General features: G+C 38.2%; 1 protein-coding gene across 38 annotated transcripts in view; it reads left to right on the forward strand.

Annotated features, from left to right (window-relative positions):
• The window catches only part of ATXN2 (ataxin 2), a 118,847-nt gene that overhangs the window by 80,325 nt on the left and 21,123 nt on the right, over nt 1-17,399 (forward strand). For 22 of the 38 annotated variants that reach the window (XM_070628950.1, XM_070628939.1, XM_070628946.1 and 19 more), the window contains 4 exons: nt 5,365-5,669; nt 6,977-7,040; nt 7,827-7,979; nt 8,369-8,435. In XM_070628950.1, the coding sequence (XP_070485051.1) occupies nt 5,365-5,669; nt 6,977-7,040; nt 7,827-7,979; nt 8,369-8,435 (589 nt within the window). The remainder of the gene's footprint in view (nt 1-5,364; nt 5,670-6,976; nt 7,041-7,826; nt 7,980-8,368; nt 8,436-17,399) is intronic. The other 16 variants (XM_070628941.1, XM_070628944.1, XM_070628949.1 and 13 more) reach the window with 1 other exon arrangement.

Raw genomic sequence — 17,399 nt, forward strand, 5'->3', positions numbered from 1 at the left:
GAGGATATCACTTAACCCAGCACCATCAGTTGAAAAGACGTTGAATTAAATTGTCTTTGTACCCTTGTGGAAAATCAATTGACTGCAAATGTGAGGGTTTATTGCTGGATTCTCATTTCTCCTCTGAAGATCTGTGTGTCTATCCTTTATGCCAGTACCACACTGTCTCGATCAGAGTTAGAGTTAGTGCAGTCATGCGCCGCACAATGACATTCAATCAGTGATGGCCTGTATCTATGATGGTGGTCCTGTAAGATTAGTACCATATAACCTTGGTGTGTAGTAGGCTATACCATCTAAGTTTTGTAAATACACTCTATGATGTTCACACATTGATGTGATTGCCTGACAACGCATTTCTCAGTACATATTCCCGTCGTTAAGCAACGCATGACTGTATTTTAAAAAGCTTGTGACTTCTTCGTTTACTAGAAAACATTTTCGCTCTCATCAGTTTCAGCTGTCTGTAAACCTTCTTTAATACTTGACTCTTAAATTCCAGGTAGTTGCAGCATTAAAACTCTCTCTCTTTAGGACTTCTAGTCTTATTTCTGTTTGAGGCCTGAATAATCAGAAGTATTATTGAAGTCTCTTATGGATAACTTTTTGGTTTGTAAGTGAATACTGGAAAGCAAAGAAATGGCTTTTAAAAATATTTGAAGGTGAGCTTTATAATTCTCTTCAGATAAAATAGCATTATTAGTTTACATTTATTGAGTATTTCCTATGTATCAGGTACTTTTCTAAGTGCTTATGTGATAAATTCTTTATTGTCCTAACATCCCTTTGAAGCAGGTTCTATTATTATCCCTAGTGTGTTTATTAGGCAACTGAGGCAAAGACAAGTGAAATAATTTGCCCAGAGTCACGTGGCTAGTAAAAGCTAGGCCTGGCTCTCAGTGTCTATAAGCTCCTAGTAATGCTTTGGACAGTAGCGAATGCATAATCTATACTACAGTGTTCAATTAATGAATCATTAGAGCCACCCTCCTGACAGGCACCTGGCCTTGAACTGGGGCGGTTCACAAAAATCTCTGGGCTTTCATTGAGACAGAAATAGGAGTACTCTTTGATTTGGGTTCTTTTTTTTTTTCTTTAGCGCCATCTTCAGACTCTAACATAGCTGTGTGCAGGGTGCTGCTAGCTTTATTTCTGTAAGAATTGCTAATAATTGATCTGTTACAGGTTAATTAATGATGTGGGTTTTGGAGGTAAGTAGGTGATCTGGGTTTTAAATCTTGCCCTACACACACCGTATGTATAATTTCGAGGCATGTTATCTGCTAAGCCAAAATGGGATAATTGTTCATAATAATTTGGTGAGAATTAAATGAGATGCCGTCTGTAAAGTGTTTAATATCATACATGACACATAAAATATACTCAATATTAATTCCTATTACCAAAATATAGATGACCCAAAATTGTACTGGGAATCCACATTTTCTTGTTGTTTGAGTTACATAAGAATTTCACTCTTCCTCTAAAATGTCCAAACTACCCAAAGCAATCTACAGATTCAGTACAATCCCTATCAAAATTCCAGTGGCATTTTTGACATAAATTGAGCAAAGAATCCTAAAATTTGTGTGGAACCACAAAAGACCCTGAATAGCCAAAACAATCTTAAGAAAGAGCAACACACCTGGAGGCATCTTGCTCCCTGATTTCAGACTATATTACAGAGCTTTAGTAATCAAAGCAGCACAGTATTGGCATAAAAACAGACACATACATCAATAGTACATAATAGAGAGCCCAGAAATAAACCCACGTTTATATGGCCAATTAATTTATGACAAAGGAGCCAGGAATATACAATGGGGAAAAGACAAGCCCTTTAAAAAATGGTATTGGGAAAACTGGACCACTATCTTACATCATACATGAAAATTAACTTAAACTGGGTTAAAGACGTGAATGTAAGACTTGAAGCAATAAAACTCCTAGAAGAAAAGAGGCAGTAAGCTCCTTGACATTGGCCTTGATTTTTTTTGATTTGACACCAGAAGCAAAGGCAACAAAAGCAAAAATAAACAACTAGGGCTATATCAAACTAAAGCTTCTGCACAGCAAAGGAAATCATCAACAAAATGAAAAGGAAAGCTATAGAATAGAAAAAATATTTGCAAATCATATATCTGATAAAAAGTTAATATCTAAACTGTACAAAGAACTCATACAACTCAGTAGCAAAGAAACAGCCTGATCAAGGCAGAGGATCGGAATAGACATTTTTCAAAAGTTGACGGACTGATGGCCAACAGGTCCATGAAAAAGTACTCACCATCGCTAATCGTCAGGGAGATGCAAATCAAAACCGCAATGAAATATCACCTAACACCTGTTAGAATAACTTTTTATCAAAAAGACAGGAAATAAGTGCTGGCCAAGATGCTGAGAAAAGGGAACCTTTATGCACTGTTGCTGGGAATGTAACTTGGTATAGCCACTATGGGAAACAGTATGGAGATTCCTCAAAAAATTAAAAATAGATCCAGCAATTCTGCTCCTGGGTATTTATCTGAAGGAAATGGAAACACTAACTCGAAAAGACGTCTGCACCCCTATGTTCGTTGCAGCATTATTTATGATAGGTAAGACATGGAAGCAACCTAAGTGTTGGTCAGTGGATGAATAGATAACGAAAATGTGATATAGAAAATGTGAAGGTGGACAAAAGATACAAACTTCCAGTTATTTACTTACTTTTTTAAGGAGCCGCTTGTCTTTTTTTTTTTTTAATGCCTTTTGGTGAGGAAGATAGGCCCCGAGCTAACATCTGTTGCCAATCTTCATCTTTTTTTTTTCTCCCCAAAGCCCCAGTACTCAGTTGTATATCCTAGTTGTAGGTCCTTCTATTGTTCTCTGTGGGTCACCGCCTCAGCATGGCTTGATGAGAGGTCCTAGGTCCACGCCCAGGATCCAAACCGCTGAACCCCAGGCTGCCAAAGTGGAACACACAATCTTAATCACTACGCCACCAGGCCGGCCCCCAAACTTCCAGTTGTAAAACAAATAAATCATGGGTTGTAATGTACAACATGGTGACTATAGTCAGTAGTACTGTATTGTATATATGAAGGTTGCTAAGAGTGTAGATCTTAAAAGTTCTCATCATAAGAAGAAAAATTTGTAACTGTGTGGTGATGGTATTAACAAGACGTTTGTGGGGGCTGGCCCTGTGGCCGAGTGGTTAAGTTCGCGCGCTCCGCTGCAGGCAGCCTAGTGTTTCGTTGGTTCGAATCCTGGGCGCGGACATGGCACTGCTCATCAGACCACGCTGAGGCAGCGTCCCACGTGCCACAGCTAGAAGGACCAACAACGAAGAATATACAGCTGTGTACTGGGGGGCTTTGGGGAGAAAAAGGAAAAAAATAAAATCTTTAAACAAAACAAAACAAAAGACATTTGTGATTTCCCAGTACATACGTAATGTTGAATCATGTCATATACCTGAAATTAATATGTTATATGTCAGTTATATCTCAATAGAAGGAAAAAAAGTGGTTCAGTTTCAGGGGGTGGGGGAGAAAAGAATCTGTTTTCCCTTAGGTTTAGTATACTGCAGATAGGAAATATCAGAATGCTCAAAAGCATGAATTGGCCTTAGTTTCCCCCTTTGTAAGATGGCAATAATAGGATCTACATCAAATAGGGCTGTCGTAACCACTAAATGAATGAGTTGGTCAGTAGTTTAGAACAGTGTCCAACCCATAGTGAGTACTGTAGATATGTTTGCATTGTATGAATAACAATAACAAGTATCATTTTTCCCTCAGTCAGAGACCCTTGTGATAAACACTCAAGAAGTCTTATGCAGTATGCAGTTGGTCTATTACGTGTGTAGCCTCTACTAAAAGATTTTTGTGAACAAATGCTGGCTTAAACGTTAAGTGCCTGTATTGTGACTTAAATTGTTACTAAGTTCAAATAAATGTCCCTCTCACCTCTTGACCTCATCTCTGTGAGGGCTCTCTAACTGTGTTGGTGATGCAGTAAAGCTTGAGGTGCATAGTGCCGCTTGCCAGGATGCTAGGGGCCGCGGTGGTGAGAGTTGACACCGGTTTGCTCCTCCCAGGGCTTAGAGATGGTTGGTCTGTCTCCAGTCTTGCAACCCCTTCTGCTGTGCAGTTGCTCTTCAGCTTACTCTCGCTGCCCGGGGCTGCTGCTTGTGTTTGTTCTCGTTTCCACCTTGGCTGCTTCTACTTGCTCCCCTTTTTCTTTTCCTTTTCTTGTCGTTTCCTTCAGCTGTCCTTGTTTTCTTTCTTCTGTGGAGTATGACATCTTGAAATCATCTTCAGAGAGTAATAGCATTGAATTCTTCTGGTCTGCAGACTTAAAAACCCATCACTGATTTCACTAACGTCTTTGTCTTCTGCTCTTCCTGATGGTACTGGTGTTTTGTGGTTTCCTACTTTACTTATGGATTTAGAAGGTCTAACTGACCAGCACGTCTAGTCAGGTCTCCCTCTGACTCTACCTGCTTCCGACTTTGCAACCCACCAGTCCTCGGGGCCAGGCCCAGGTCTTAGTCCAGCCTCCATAATGGTCTCTCTTCATTCTCACTTGGCTTCCTCCAGTTCATTTTTCACAAAGCTGCTGTGCTCATCTTTGTGAACTGTAAAGCTGCTCAGTACTATACCTGCTTAAAATTCTTCAGTGACTTCTCATTATCCTGAGAATTAAAAGCTAGAGTCCTTATCAGAGCTTTCAAGTTTTTTTATCCTCTCATTCCTCTTGGGTGAGTTTGTCGTTTCTTGACTCACTCTTGCCTGTGTGCCCACTCTTGCTCCAGCCACTAGTGCTTTTCTGTTTCAAAACGAGGCCGTCTTCTCCATTCCCCTTGGATTTTTAAACATGGAGTTGTTTTTGCTTAGACTATTCCCTTGTCCAAACTGCACCGCCTCCCCCCCCACCCTCATCTCTCACACTTTAGAGTAGATGATACTTCCATTGAAAAGCCTTCATTTTCTGTAAGTTGCTTTTTCCTGTAGGATCCCATAGCATTTACTCCATTTTGTTGTTAAGTGTCTGAATGCACCCAGGTGGTAAGCTTTGGGAGGATAGGAACTATTTCATATTTTCCATACCAAGCATACCCAGCAGGCACAGTTTCTGACACATAGTGGGCACTCAGTAAGTATTTAACTTTTGAGGCTATGACATTTGAGTCCTTAGATGACTATGATTGTGTTATACAGACATTTTGTTATTGTTGCTTTGTAATAAAAACATTACTCAATGTATGAAAACTTATTCAATATATTTTATGCTTGCAAATAATATTTGCTTGTGCTCATGGAGCAAATTGATTACTAGAATTATTTAAAATATTTAAATATAATTATTTCCTTTATTTAGTTACAGCCAAGTTCTACTTCTGAATCTATGGATCAACTGCTAAACAAAAATAGAGAGGGAGAAAAATCAAGAGATTTGATCAAAGACAAAATTGAACCAAATGCTAAGGATTCTTTCATTGAAAATAGCAGCAGCAACTGCACCAGTGGCAGCAGCAAGCCCAGCAGCCCCAGCATTTCCCCTTCAATCCTCAGTAACACGGAGCACAAGAGGGGACCTGAGGTCACATCCCAAGGAGTTCAGACTTCCAGCCCAGGATGTAAACAAGAGAAAGATGATAAAGAGGAGAAGAAAGACGCAGCCGAGTGAGTAAATCTGGAATTTAGCACATCATTTTACTTATTTACCTTTTTCTTAAGGTGTCCAGGGCCTTCCAACTCAGAAATCTATCTGGACTTTTAAACTGCTTTATAAGCAGCCCTCAACTTAAAACAACTAGTCTAAACAAATAACATCTTAAGTAAAGTAGGTCATTACACCTCTTCCGTCCTCCCTCATTTTTGCACCCCATGCCAAAAAAAACCTAGGCATAATTTAGAAAAGCTGTTCTGTAAATGTACAGGGAGTTGAAACATTACTGGCTTTTGGACTCATATCTGTTGGATGCTAGTCAGTACTCACCTCCTGACTGTGCTGCTAGGACTAAGACCTGCCACCACAAGAAGAGAAAAGTATCTGGTGTCCCCACTTGGAATTCAGTGTCTTTTCCGTAGAGACAATGTTTTAGTTAATGGTTAGATTTATTAAGATAGACTTAATTCTATATGTCCAATATATTATTGACTAAATAGACTTTTGTGGACTAGCCTCAGAACCTAACCTAACTACCGTTGATTTATTTGTTCTGGGTTCCACAGAACTCAGTTACCAATGAACTTTTGGGTTGCAGCTTGTTGATAAGTTGGGGAGTTCTTATTCTTGATTCGAGGCAAAAATTTTTGTTACAGTAATGATTTTTCCCAAGATACATCATGTAGGAAACACTATCACATTAAAAAATACCACATGGGGGCTCGCCCAGTGGTGTAGTGGTTAAGTTCATGTGCTCTGCTTTGGTGGCCTGGGGTTGGCTCGTTTGGACCCCGGGTGCAGACCTATCCACTGCTTATCAAGCCATCCTGTGGCAGGCATCCCACATATAAAGTAGAGGAAGATGGGCATGGATGTTAGCTCAGGGCCAGTCTTCTTCAGCAAAAAGTGGAGGATTGGCAGCAGATGTTAGCTCAGGGCTAATCATCTTCCAAAAAAGGAGAAGAAAATAAAAAATACCACATGCTACAGAATTGGAATCTTAAGGATTGCTTTTAAGGAAGTTTTGTAAGAGGCTAATGTCTTTTCAGTTTAAATATTTGTTGATTGCCTTTGAGAGAAGCATTGTATATTACACTTTTTTAAAAAATTGTCCTTTTTTAGCCAGTCTTTTATCAGATTAAGGAGTGGGAAATATGTATATATGTTTTAATGAAGAGGATTAATGATCTTCTAGTGAAAATTGTTTAAATCTAATATATGTTTAGGGATTTTTTTTAAAAAACTATCAGATATAGAAGACTTTAGAAAAGCATAAGTTCCATGCAGATTTCACTGGCCTTGTATTTTTTTTCTGGTGTAGGCAAGTGAGGAAATCAACACTGAATCCCAATGCAAAGGAGTTCAACCCTCGTTCCTTTTCTCAGGTAAGTGTGTTTCTCTCTTTGAAGTAATCTAGTCCCTAAAAAAAATAAATTTATTGTTAGCAGAACTATTCTTATTTCCATACCTGCCGTCTGAATTCAGTTATAGTGTCTAAAACAACTTTTAAGTTCCTTTTTCTTACGTGGTCATTAATGGATATTTTTGAGCCATAGATAAGATCCTTATTTTGTCATCAATTAGATGTGATCTGGGGCAAATCTTTGAATCTTTCTGACTCAGAATTTGAAGATGACTAGGTAGGTTCTCAGGTTCATAGATAAAACTGTTGTTATTATTCTACTGAATCTGTAAGTAGATTTATTTTTTAATTTTCTGGTTTCTTAAAATCACCACTACTATTTTTAAGAGTATTGTTGATCAGGGCCGGCCCAGTGGCTCAGCAGTTAAGTGCGCACGTTCCGCTTCAACGGCCCAAGGTTCACCGGTTCGGATCCGGGTGCGGACATGGCACTGCTTGGCAAGCCATGCTGTGATAGGCATCCCACATATAAAGTAAAGGAAGATGGGCACGGATGTTAGCTCAGGGCTAATCGTCCTCAAAAAAAAAAAAAAGTATTGTTGGCTCATTTGCAAAATTTTACTTTAACTGTCTACTAAAGTGTTTTTTCTTTTATTTGAAATGTGGAATTTTATTTTCCGTAAGTTTTTTTTCATTGAAAGGGACTAATTAAAAGTGAGTAAAACTTAAAAAGATGGGGAAAATCAGTCTTGAAATTGCAACAATATTTAGCTTTTCATCTTAAGATAGTTGATTTATGTTTCTGTAGCCAAAGCCTTCTACCACCCCAACTTCACCTCGTCCTCAAGCACAACCCAGCCCATCTATGGTGGGTCATCAGCAGCCAACTCCAGTTTATACTCAACCTGTTTGTTTTGCACCAAATATGATGTATCCAGTCCCAGTGAGCCCAGGCGTGCAAGTAAGTCATAGAATTTGATGTGCGTTTACCCTCCCTAGTTGTTTGTATCTGGCACCAAGCACTCTGTAGCTGTGCAGTGACTTGAGGCGGTGATAGATGGCATAATAGAAATATTTGAAGATGGCAGGTGTGCAGTGTTGCGGTGTTGTTAGTATAAGGACCTAAATCTGAGAATATCGTCCGGTGAGAAGGATGGCTTGGATTTACTATAGTTTGAGGTTTGTCCTTTCAGCTGTGGGTGTGATTTTATGTTTTGATGACTCACAGAGAATCAGGAAACCTCAGAGCTAGCCCCCCAGCAATATACAACTAAGAGAGAGTGGTAAAGTACAGTCTTATTATCTTGAGAGCCTAATCTTTCTTTTTTTTTTCCCCCCAATTCTCTGAAGCCTTTATACCCTATACCTATGACGCCCATGCCAGTGAATCAAGCCAAGACATATAGAGCAGGTAAAGGTGAGAATAATCCTGGCTGTGTTTGCTTGTAGTCTGCATGCTGCATGAATTAAGTAACTCGGTTTATAATGAATAAATATTTGTGGTCCAGCTTTGACTTGTGATGAGGCTGTGCATTGACTTTTGATGCCCAGCAGTACGTAAGGTATTCAGAAGCATACCTTTTGTATACTTGAAATACGCACTGTTTTGTTTTTATGAACAAAAGCAAGGTAGAAGAAATGCTCATCAGTTGTGATTGTTCAGGATCCTCTTCAAAAAGAATAATTGAATTTTAAAGTTTTCATTGTTAAATTTGAAAAGAGGGTTTGCTAAATTAATTTACCAGGTTGCTGACCTTCTTATTTTATACTAACATACAATTTTATTCCCCCAAATTCCAGAATTTCTTGTTGAGCAGAGGGCAGCTTACTTCAAAAATCCTATTAGAGAGATGTTTCCTCATCTTTAAAATGAGAATGTTGTATAATCTAGTTTTTTTTTTTTGAAGATTGGCACCTGCGCTAACATCTGTTGCCAGTCTTTTTTTTTTTTTCCTTCTTCTTCTTCTCCCCAAAGCCTCCCCAGTACATAGTTTTATATTCTAGTCGTGAGTGCCTCCGGTTGTGTTATGTGGAACACTACCTCAACATGGCCTGATGAGCGGTGCCATGTCCACTCCTAGGATCCAAACCAGCAAAACCTTGGGCCACCAAAGCGGAGTGTGCGAACTTAACCACTCGACCACAGGGCAGGCCCCTAATCAAGTTGTGTAATCTGGATTCCATACTTGTGTGATTAAAGAGCCTTCATAAAAGAAAATATTTATCTTAAAAAGAAATCTTTTAATGTTGAAAAATGCTAAAGGGACCCCCCCCCTTTTTTTTTTTTAAAGATTTTATTTTTTTCCTTTTTCTCCCCAAAGCCCCTCTGGTACATAGTTGTATATTCTTTGTTGTGGGTCCTTCTAGTTGTGGCATGTGGGACGCCGCCTCAGCGTGGCCCGATGAGCAGTGCCATGTCCGCGCCCAGGACTCGAACCAACGAAACACTGGGCCGCATGCAGCGGAGCGCGCGAACTTAACCACTCGGCCACGGGGCCAGCCCCGCCCCTTTTTTTTTAACCATCCAAGCAATTGAGAGCATTTAATTGCTGTCATTTTATTGAGAGACAATAAAAGTGCAATGATTTATATAAAAAAGGCATTCATCAGGGCCAGCCTGATGGCAAAGCAAAGTGCTCACGTTCCACTTTGGTGGCCCAGGGTTTGCTGGTTTGGATCCCAGATGCAGACATGGCACTGCTTGGCAAGCCATGCTGTGGTAGGCGTCCTACATATAAAGGAAGATGGGCACAGATGTTAGCTCAGAGCCAGTCTTCCTCAGCAAAAAAAAAGAGGAGGCTTGGCAGCAGATGTTAGCTCAGGGGTAGTCTTCCTAAAAAAAAAAAAAAAAGGCATTTATCAATGCCCAATAATTACCCTCCTGACACAAAAATTTCACTTCTTAAATTAATGAGCATTCCTTAGTGTTTGAAGTAATCATAATTTGTGGATGTTAATAATTAAAACTCTTAATGGTTTTTTCTTTGATTCGTATGATATCCTTTATCTTTGCCTTAGGACACTGGAACCTGATGAAAGAACTCTAGCTTAGATAATATAAAGTTATCTAGTTGTAGAATTAATCTTATTCTGAGGGCCTGAAAATATTCCAGAGAGAAAAATTCTTTTAGTGCCATTTTGAATGAGGTTAATATTAAGGTGTTCATATATTAATTACTGCCTGATGTTGCTATTTCAATGGTTGTTTAATGCAATGAGAACATTTTTTATATTAAAATATAAAAGATGAGTGTAGTGAAAGCAAGCACTACAGTACAGCTCTCTATGTGAGAGATGCACTTTACCTTCAGGAGGCACTGTCATTTTCATCGATGGGAGAATTACATACTCTGAGGGGGCCTCAGCCAGTTTTGTAGAGGTGTTTTTAGTAAGATAGAACAGGCACACTGCAGAGAACATGAGCTGTAAACATGTGCCATGCTAAGAAGGTGGGAGATGATTAAATATTTGCTTTGTCCATCATTCATATTCGAGGGCTATCAAGATTTTGCCGTATTTACTTCGTGTGCTTTGTTTCTTTGCTGAAGTATTTAAAACAAATCCCAGACATCATACCATTTCATTCCTACATACTTAGTGTATATCTTTTATAAGTTATAGACGTTTTTCTTAGGTAGCCAGAGTGCTGTTATCATACTTTATAAAATAAACAGTAATTCCTTTTTATCATTTAATATCCATTATGATCAGGTTACGCTGGCTGAGTCAAGAATATATTTTTACAGTTGGTTTGTTTTGAATATGGATCAAAATAACATCTACACATTATTGAGTTTATTACATGTCTTTGTGGTTCCCTTGCTATTGCTTTGTGGCAGAAACCGGTTGTTACGTAGTATGTCCTACATTCTGGATTTGTCTCTTTACTTCGTGTGCTGTCATTGATTACATTCAGGTTTAACTGTTTTTGTGGGGAGAGGTAAGAAGACTTAATAGATGGTTGTGAGTGCTCTCTATTGTCGTTCAGGAGGGGCACAATATCTGGTCCTACTTTGAGTTATGATAAGATTGATTAAGGGGGGTGCCAGCCCGGTGGTGCAGCAGTTAAGTTTGCATGTTCCACTTCTTGGCGGCCCGTGGTTCGCCGGTTCGGATCCCGGGTGAGGACATGGCACCACTTGGCATGCCATGCTGTGGTAGGCATCCCACGTATAAAGTAGAGGAAGATGGACACGGATATTGGCTCAGGGCCAGTCTTCCTCAGCAAAAAGAGGAGGACTGGCAGCAGATGTTAGCTCAGGGCTAATCTTCCTCAAAAAAAAAAAGATTGATTAAGGGCTCAAGTGGTGATAGCCTGATCCTCCCTCCCCAGTTATAAAGTCTTCTGTTAATCTTTCATCTAATTCACTGATGATGATGCTTAACATCATTTTCTCGTTAGGGCTGTGGTGCTCAAATTTCAGTGTGCATCAGGATCACTTGGAGAGTTTTTTAAAAACACAGATTGCTTGGCCTCATCCCCAGAGTTTCTAATTCAGTAGGCTTGGGACATAGCATGAGAATTTACATTTCTAGTGCAATTTATAAAACCAGTTCCCTAGTGATGCTCCTGGTCTGGGACCAGACTTTGAAAACCACTGCAATTAGGAGTTTAAAAATGATGATTTCTGAATTCCTAGCATTACTTCTCCATTTATTAGCTCGAATCATTCTGTAAGGGACTGTTCTTTTCAACTCGGGCTATTTGGTTATTCTGCAATAGTTTGTACAGAAAAGTTAGTATAAATGCTTACATTTAGGTGCTTAAAATTGGTTTAAGTGCCAATTTTGTTGGAGTTGGTGCCCTTGTTACTTTGAATAGTGGCCAGTGAAATTTTCTTTTTTTTGGATGTGACTCTCACCCCTCTCTTTTATTATTATTGAAAATATATGTATGTATTTTATGAATACACAGATTTTTGTATGCTTTTATGAATTTATTGTGTTTCAGACAATCAGTTATTCTTTTTGCAGCTCCCATTGTCCCATCTTTGATCAATGGCATTCTCTTCAAGTTGGTTCCTGTTTCCCTTTGGTACTACTCATTTGTTTCTGCCAGCTTCCTTTCTTCTTGCTGCAGATAAGAGGCTCATCTGTTTCTAACCCCAGACCTGGATCACTATTCCTCCAAGGAACCCTGATTCTTTTTGCTGGGAAATAGTATTTAGAAACCATTTTGTGGTAATTGGATATGCTCGTTGCTGTTGAGTTACTGCTTCTAGGCCTTTTCAGTGGACAAAACTGGGAAATATCTTTTTTTTTTTTCCCCAGAAATTCAGAAATTCATATTGATATAGTCAGTTCAAGTTAACATTACAAGATTTTTACTGACTTTTTGCTTGCATCCCTTATTCTTTTACACTGAAAATCTTGTAAAAACTAGTAACTTTATTATCTATCTTTTAACAAATTACCATAAAGCTTAGCTGCCTAAAACAACAAACATATTATCTCACACAGTTTCTGAAGGGCAAGAATCCAGGAGCGGGTGGCGGGGTGGTTCTGCCTCGAAGTCTCTTATGAAGTTGCGGACAAGATGTTGGCTAGAGCTGTAATCTGAAGGGCTGCCTGCAGCCGGAGGATCTGCCTCCAGACCCAGAGCTGCTCGCAGGCTGACCTGGCGGCTGGCTTCTCCCAAAATGAGTACTCAGAGAGACCAACATCGCTGGAAGCCGCAGTGCATTTACAGCCTGTCCTTGGATGCGACGCATCATAAGCTCTGCCACGCAGAGCAGACCTGCTGCGGTGCTGGAGGGCACTCCACACGGATGTGAATGCCAGGAAGCAGGATCACTGGGGCCAGCTAAGTGGCTGACTCTCTTACATTTTCCTGTAATGTGTATAAAATATTTTCAAAATATTTGTTGTCTGATTATTAGACTACAGAAAATAATTTAAGATTTCTTTGGAGCATTACTTTTCTTTTGTATCTGTTTCGCTAAGAATTCTTTAAGTGCTAGTTTTCAGAGTGAGGAGTTGGTACCCTTGTTAGTGCCAAAATACTGTCTTCTACAGTCGCTAAGTCATGTCAGTGATTTGAAAGGTGGGTTTATCTGATCAAGTTTGTTTTCATTTGTAGGGGTAGCTTTTTTATTATTTTAATTTTATTTTTCACATGCAAAATATTTGTATACTTTCAAAGTGAGAATTACATAAAAAGATCATTCAGGAAAGTCTTGCTTCTATCCCAGTTTCTTCCATTTGTATGTTCCTTCATCACCTCCATCCCAGCAGGTAGATGGTCCTTCCATCATCAGCAGGTGATCATTTAAAATTATTTTCTATTTATCCTCACAGTGTTTATTTTGCAAGTAAACATTTGTTGTTCTGCCAGTATACATTCTATTTTTTTAAATAGGTTTATTTAGATATACCATAAAATTCATCCATTTGATGGATGCAGTTCATGATTTTTAGTCTATTTTGAGCTGTCCAGTCATCATCACAGTCAATTTTAGAACATTTTCATCACTCCAGAAGGAAACCCTGTACCCTTAGCAGTTCCTCCCCGCCTCCCATCGTGCACATACATACCCTAGTCACGCTAATCTACTTTCTGTCTCTATAGATTTGCCTGTTATGGATATTCGTATGAATGAATGAAATACTTTTGTGACCAGCTTCTTTCTCTTAGCGTAAGGTTTTCAAGGTTCATTCATGTTGGAGCATCTGTTAGTCCTTCATTCCATTTTATAGGTAAATAATATTTCATTGTGTGGCTATATACCACATTTTATTTGTCCATTTATTAGTTGATGCCTCTTTGGATTGTTCCCACTTTTTAAGTATTATGAATAATGCTGCTGTGAACAGTTGTGTACAAGTTTTTGTTTGGACTTATGTTTTCATTTCTTTGGAGTGGAGTTACTGTGTTGGAACTGCCACACTGTTTTCCAAAATGACTATACCGTTTCATATTCCTGCCACTGATGTACAAGGGTCCCAATTCTCCACATCCTCACCAACACTTGCTATTGTCTATCTTTTTGGTTGTATCCATCCTAGTGGTTTTATAATCATACGTCACTTTAAGACGGGGATATGGTCTGAGAAATGGTTTGTTAGGCGATTTCATCATTGTGTGAGCATCATAGAGTGTACTTACACAAACCTAGATGGTATAGCCTAATATACCCCTAGGCTGTATGGTTGTAATCTTACAGGACCACTGCTTGGATATGCGGTCTGTCGTTGACTTAAACATCATTACGCGGTGCGTGACTATAAAGCAGTGTCTCATTATGCTTTTAATTGTATTTCCCTAGTGACTAATGATGTTGATCGATTATTTGCATATCTTCTTTGGAGTGATGTCTATTCAGATATTTGACCTAGTTTTTAATCAGGTTGTCTTTTGATTATTGAATTCTAAGTGTTCTTTATATATTTCATATACAAATATTTCATATACAAATCCTTTATCAGATATAGGGATGAAAAAACATTGTCTTTTTGTTTGCTTGATGATGATGTCCTTTGCAGCACTTAAGTTTTTAATTTTGATGGAAGTTCAATTTGTTTGTGTTTTGTTGTTGTTGCTTGTGCTTTTGGTGACTCAGCAGTCATAAAGATTTATTATGATTTCTTCTAAGAGTTTATGGTTTTGCTCTAATGGTTAGTGATCCATTCTGAGTTTTTGTGTATAGTATGAGGATAGGGATCCAAATTCATTCTTTTGCATGTGTATATTCAGTTGCCCCAATATCATTTGTTGAAAAGACTGTTCTTGTGACATTAAATTATCTTGGCATCCTTGTTGATATTTATTTTTCTTCCATCATATGCAAAAGAAAGCATACTATATGTATTGTTCTGCACCTGTGGGAGATTTTTTTATTTTAAGACATCATATTTCCTAGAAATTACTACGTATCAGTCTATCAAGATTTTTCTCATTCGTTTTTTTATTGGGTTGTCTGTCTTATTGAATTGTAAGAGTGTGGATTGATACAAGCCCTTTTTCTTTTTCTTTCTTTTTTTTTTTGAGGAAGATTAACCCTGAGCTAACTGCTACCAATCCTCCTTTTTGCTGAGGAAAACTGGCCCTGAGCTAACATCCGTGCCCGTCTTCCTCTACTTTATTTGTAGCACGCCTACCACAGCATGGCTTGCCAAGTGATGCCATATCCGCATCCGGGATCCGAACCAGCGAACCCCGGGCTGCTGAAGTGGAACGTGCGCACTTAACCGCTGCGCCACTGGGCCGGCCCCACAAGCCCTTTTTCTGATATATGTATTTTAAACATTTCCCTGTAGTCTGTGGCTTATTTATTCACTTTTTAAAATATCTTTGAAAGAGCAGAAGTTTTAAACTTTGGAGTCCACTTAGCAATTTTTTTATGTGGTTGTGCTTTTGTTTCCTATATTTGCATACTCCAAAGTAGCAAAGATTTTCTCCTGTGTTTTTTTCCCAGAAGTTTTATAGTTTTCTCCTGAATTTTACATTTGGATTTTTTGACTTATAGTTTTTAAGATTTTCCCCACTGGTGTAGTAAAAGAATTCATATGCCTTTTCTTCTAGAATTTATGTAACTTCCTTTCTTTAACATTTATATCTGACCCATTTGGAAATTATCTTGTACACAGTATAAGGTATGAATCCAGTTTATCTTTTTCCAAGTGGCTATCCAAAAATTTTTAAACCACTTTTATTGTACTCTAATTTACATACAATAAAATGTATTCCTTTTCAGTGTACATTTTGATGAATTTTGCTCAGTGTATTTACTCTTGTAACTGCCTCATCATTAAAGATGTAAAGATTGTGCTTTGTGCCCCTTCTTTGTCAAACTCTGCTTCACTCCCTCCAGCTCCTGGCAGCCACTGATCTACTTTCTCATACTGTAGATTAGATTTAACTTTTCTAGTTTTTTATAAATGGAATCATATAGTATATGGTTTTTTGTGTCTGGCTTAAACAGCATAATAATTTGAGAATATTTCATGTTATCACTTCTATCAGTTGGTTCATTTTTATTGCTGAGGAGCATTCCATTTTTATTATTACACCATAGTCAGTTTACCCAATACAGGTTGATGGGTGTTTGGGTCATTTCCAGTTTTGGGCTATTGTGATTATGAATAAAGCTGCTAAGAACATTTGTGTATAAGTATTTGTGTGAATATTTGCTTTCATTTCTGTTGCTTAAATACTCAGAATTGGGATTAGTGAGTTGTATGGTAAGTGCATTTTTAAATTAATAAGAAACTGACAAATTGTTTTACAAAGTGCTTGTATCATTTTACTTTCCAACTGATCAGCTGCTTATGAGTTACAAATACTCTATGTCCTTGCCACCACTTGGTGTTGTCTGTCGTTTAGTTTTAACCAGTCTGATGGGTGTGTTATGATACCTCACTGTGGTCTTAATGTGCATTCCCTGATGATTACTGATCACGAGCATGTTGTGTGCGTTTGTTGGCTGTCAGTCTTCTTTTGTAAAGTGTCTCTTCAAACCTTTCTGCTTTATTTACATTGGGTTTTGTTTTCTTACTATTAGTTGTAGCAGTTATTTATATATTCTGGATACAAGTCCTTTATCAGATAGAGGTATTATAAATATTTTCTCCCAGTATGTGTCTTGCTCTTAGCAAGGTTTTTTTTCTTTTTTTAGTTTTTATTTTTTGAAGAGCCAATGTTGCTAATTTTGATGAGGTCCCATTTATCAAGTTTTTCTCTTAGAGTTCATGCTTTTTTGTATTCTTTGCTTCTTTTCTAATAGAAGCATTTAAAGCTACAAATTCCTAATCATTGCTTTAGCTGCATCCCTAAAACTTGATGAGTTGTAGTCTGTCTATCTGAGAGGACTGCTTTTCCATCCAACCACTCCCCACAATGATTTTTTTTTCAGGTTTTCTTGACTTTTCTTCTTTGTTTATTTTTCTATATGAGCTTGATATTCAGCTTGACAACTAAATTAAAAAAATCAGTTGACTTTTAAAAACCTTTTTATTGTTGAAAATTTGAAACATACAAATAAGCAGTTAGGCTCATACAGTAAGATAAAAGTACTCATCCCTCTACTTTAAACAATTATAAACTCTTGGCCAATGTTTTTCATATACAATGTCCCTCCACCCTCATTATTTTGACGCGTATCCCAGATATATTATTTCATCTGTAAATATTTCACTTTGTAATTATAAAAGATGGGGAGTCTTAAATAAAAACAAACAAAACACCTACAATACCATTATCACACCTAGAAAACACCTATAGTACCATTATCACACCTGGAAAACACCTACGGTACCATTATCACACCTGGAAAACACCTACGGTACCATTATCACACCTGGAAAACACCTACGGTACCATTATCACACCTGGAAAACACCTACGGTACCATTATCACACCTGGAAAACACCTACGGTACCATT

Source organism: Equus przewalskii, chromosome 7 (assembly GCF_037783145.1).
Source record: "Equus przewalskii isolate Varuska chromosome 7, EquPr2, whole genome shotgun sequence".
Lineage (NCBI taxonomy): Eukaryota > Metazoa > Chordata > Mammalia > Perissodactyla > Equidae > Equus > Equus przewalskii.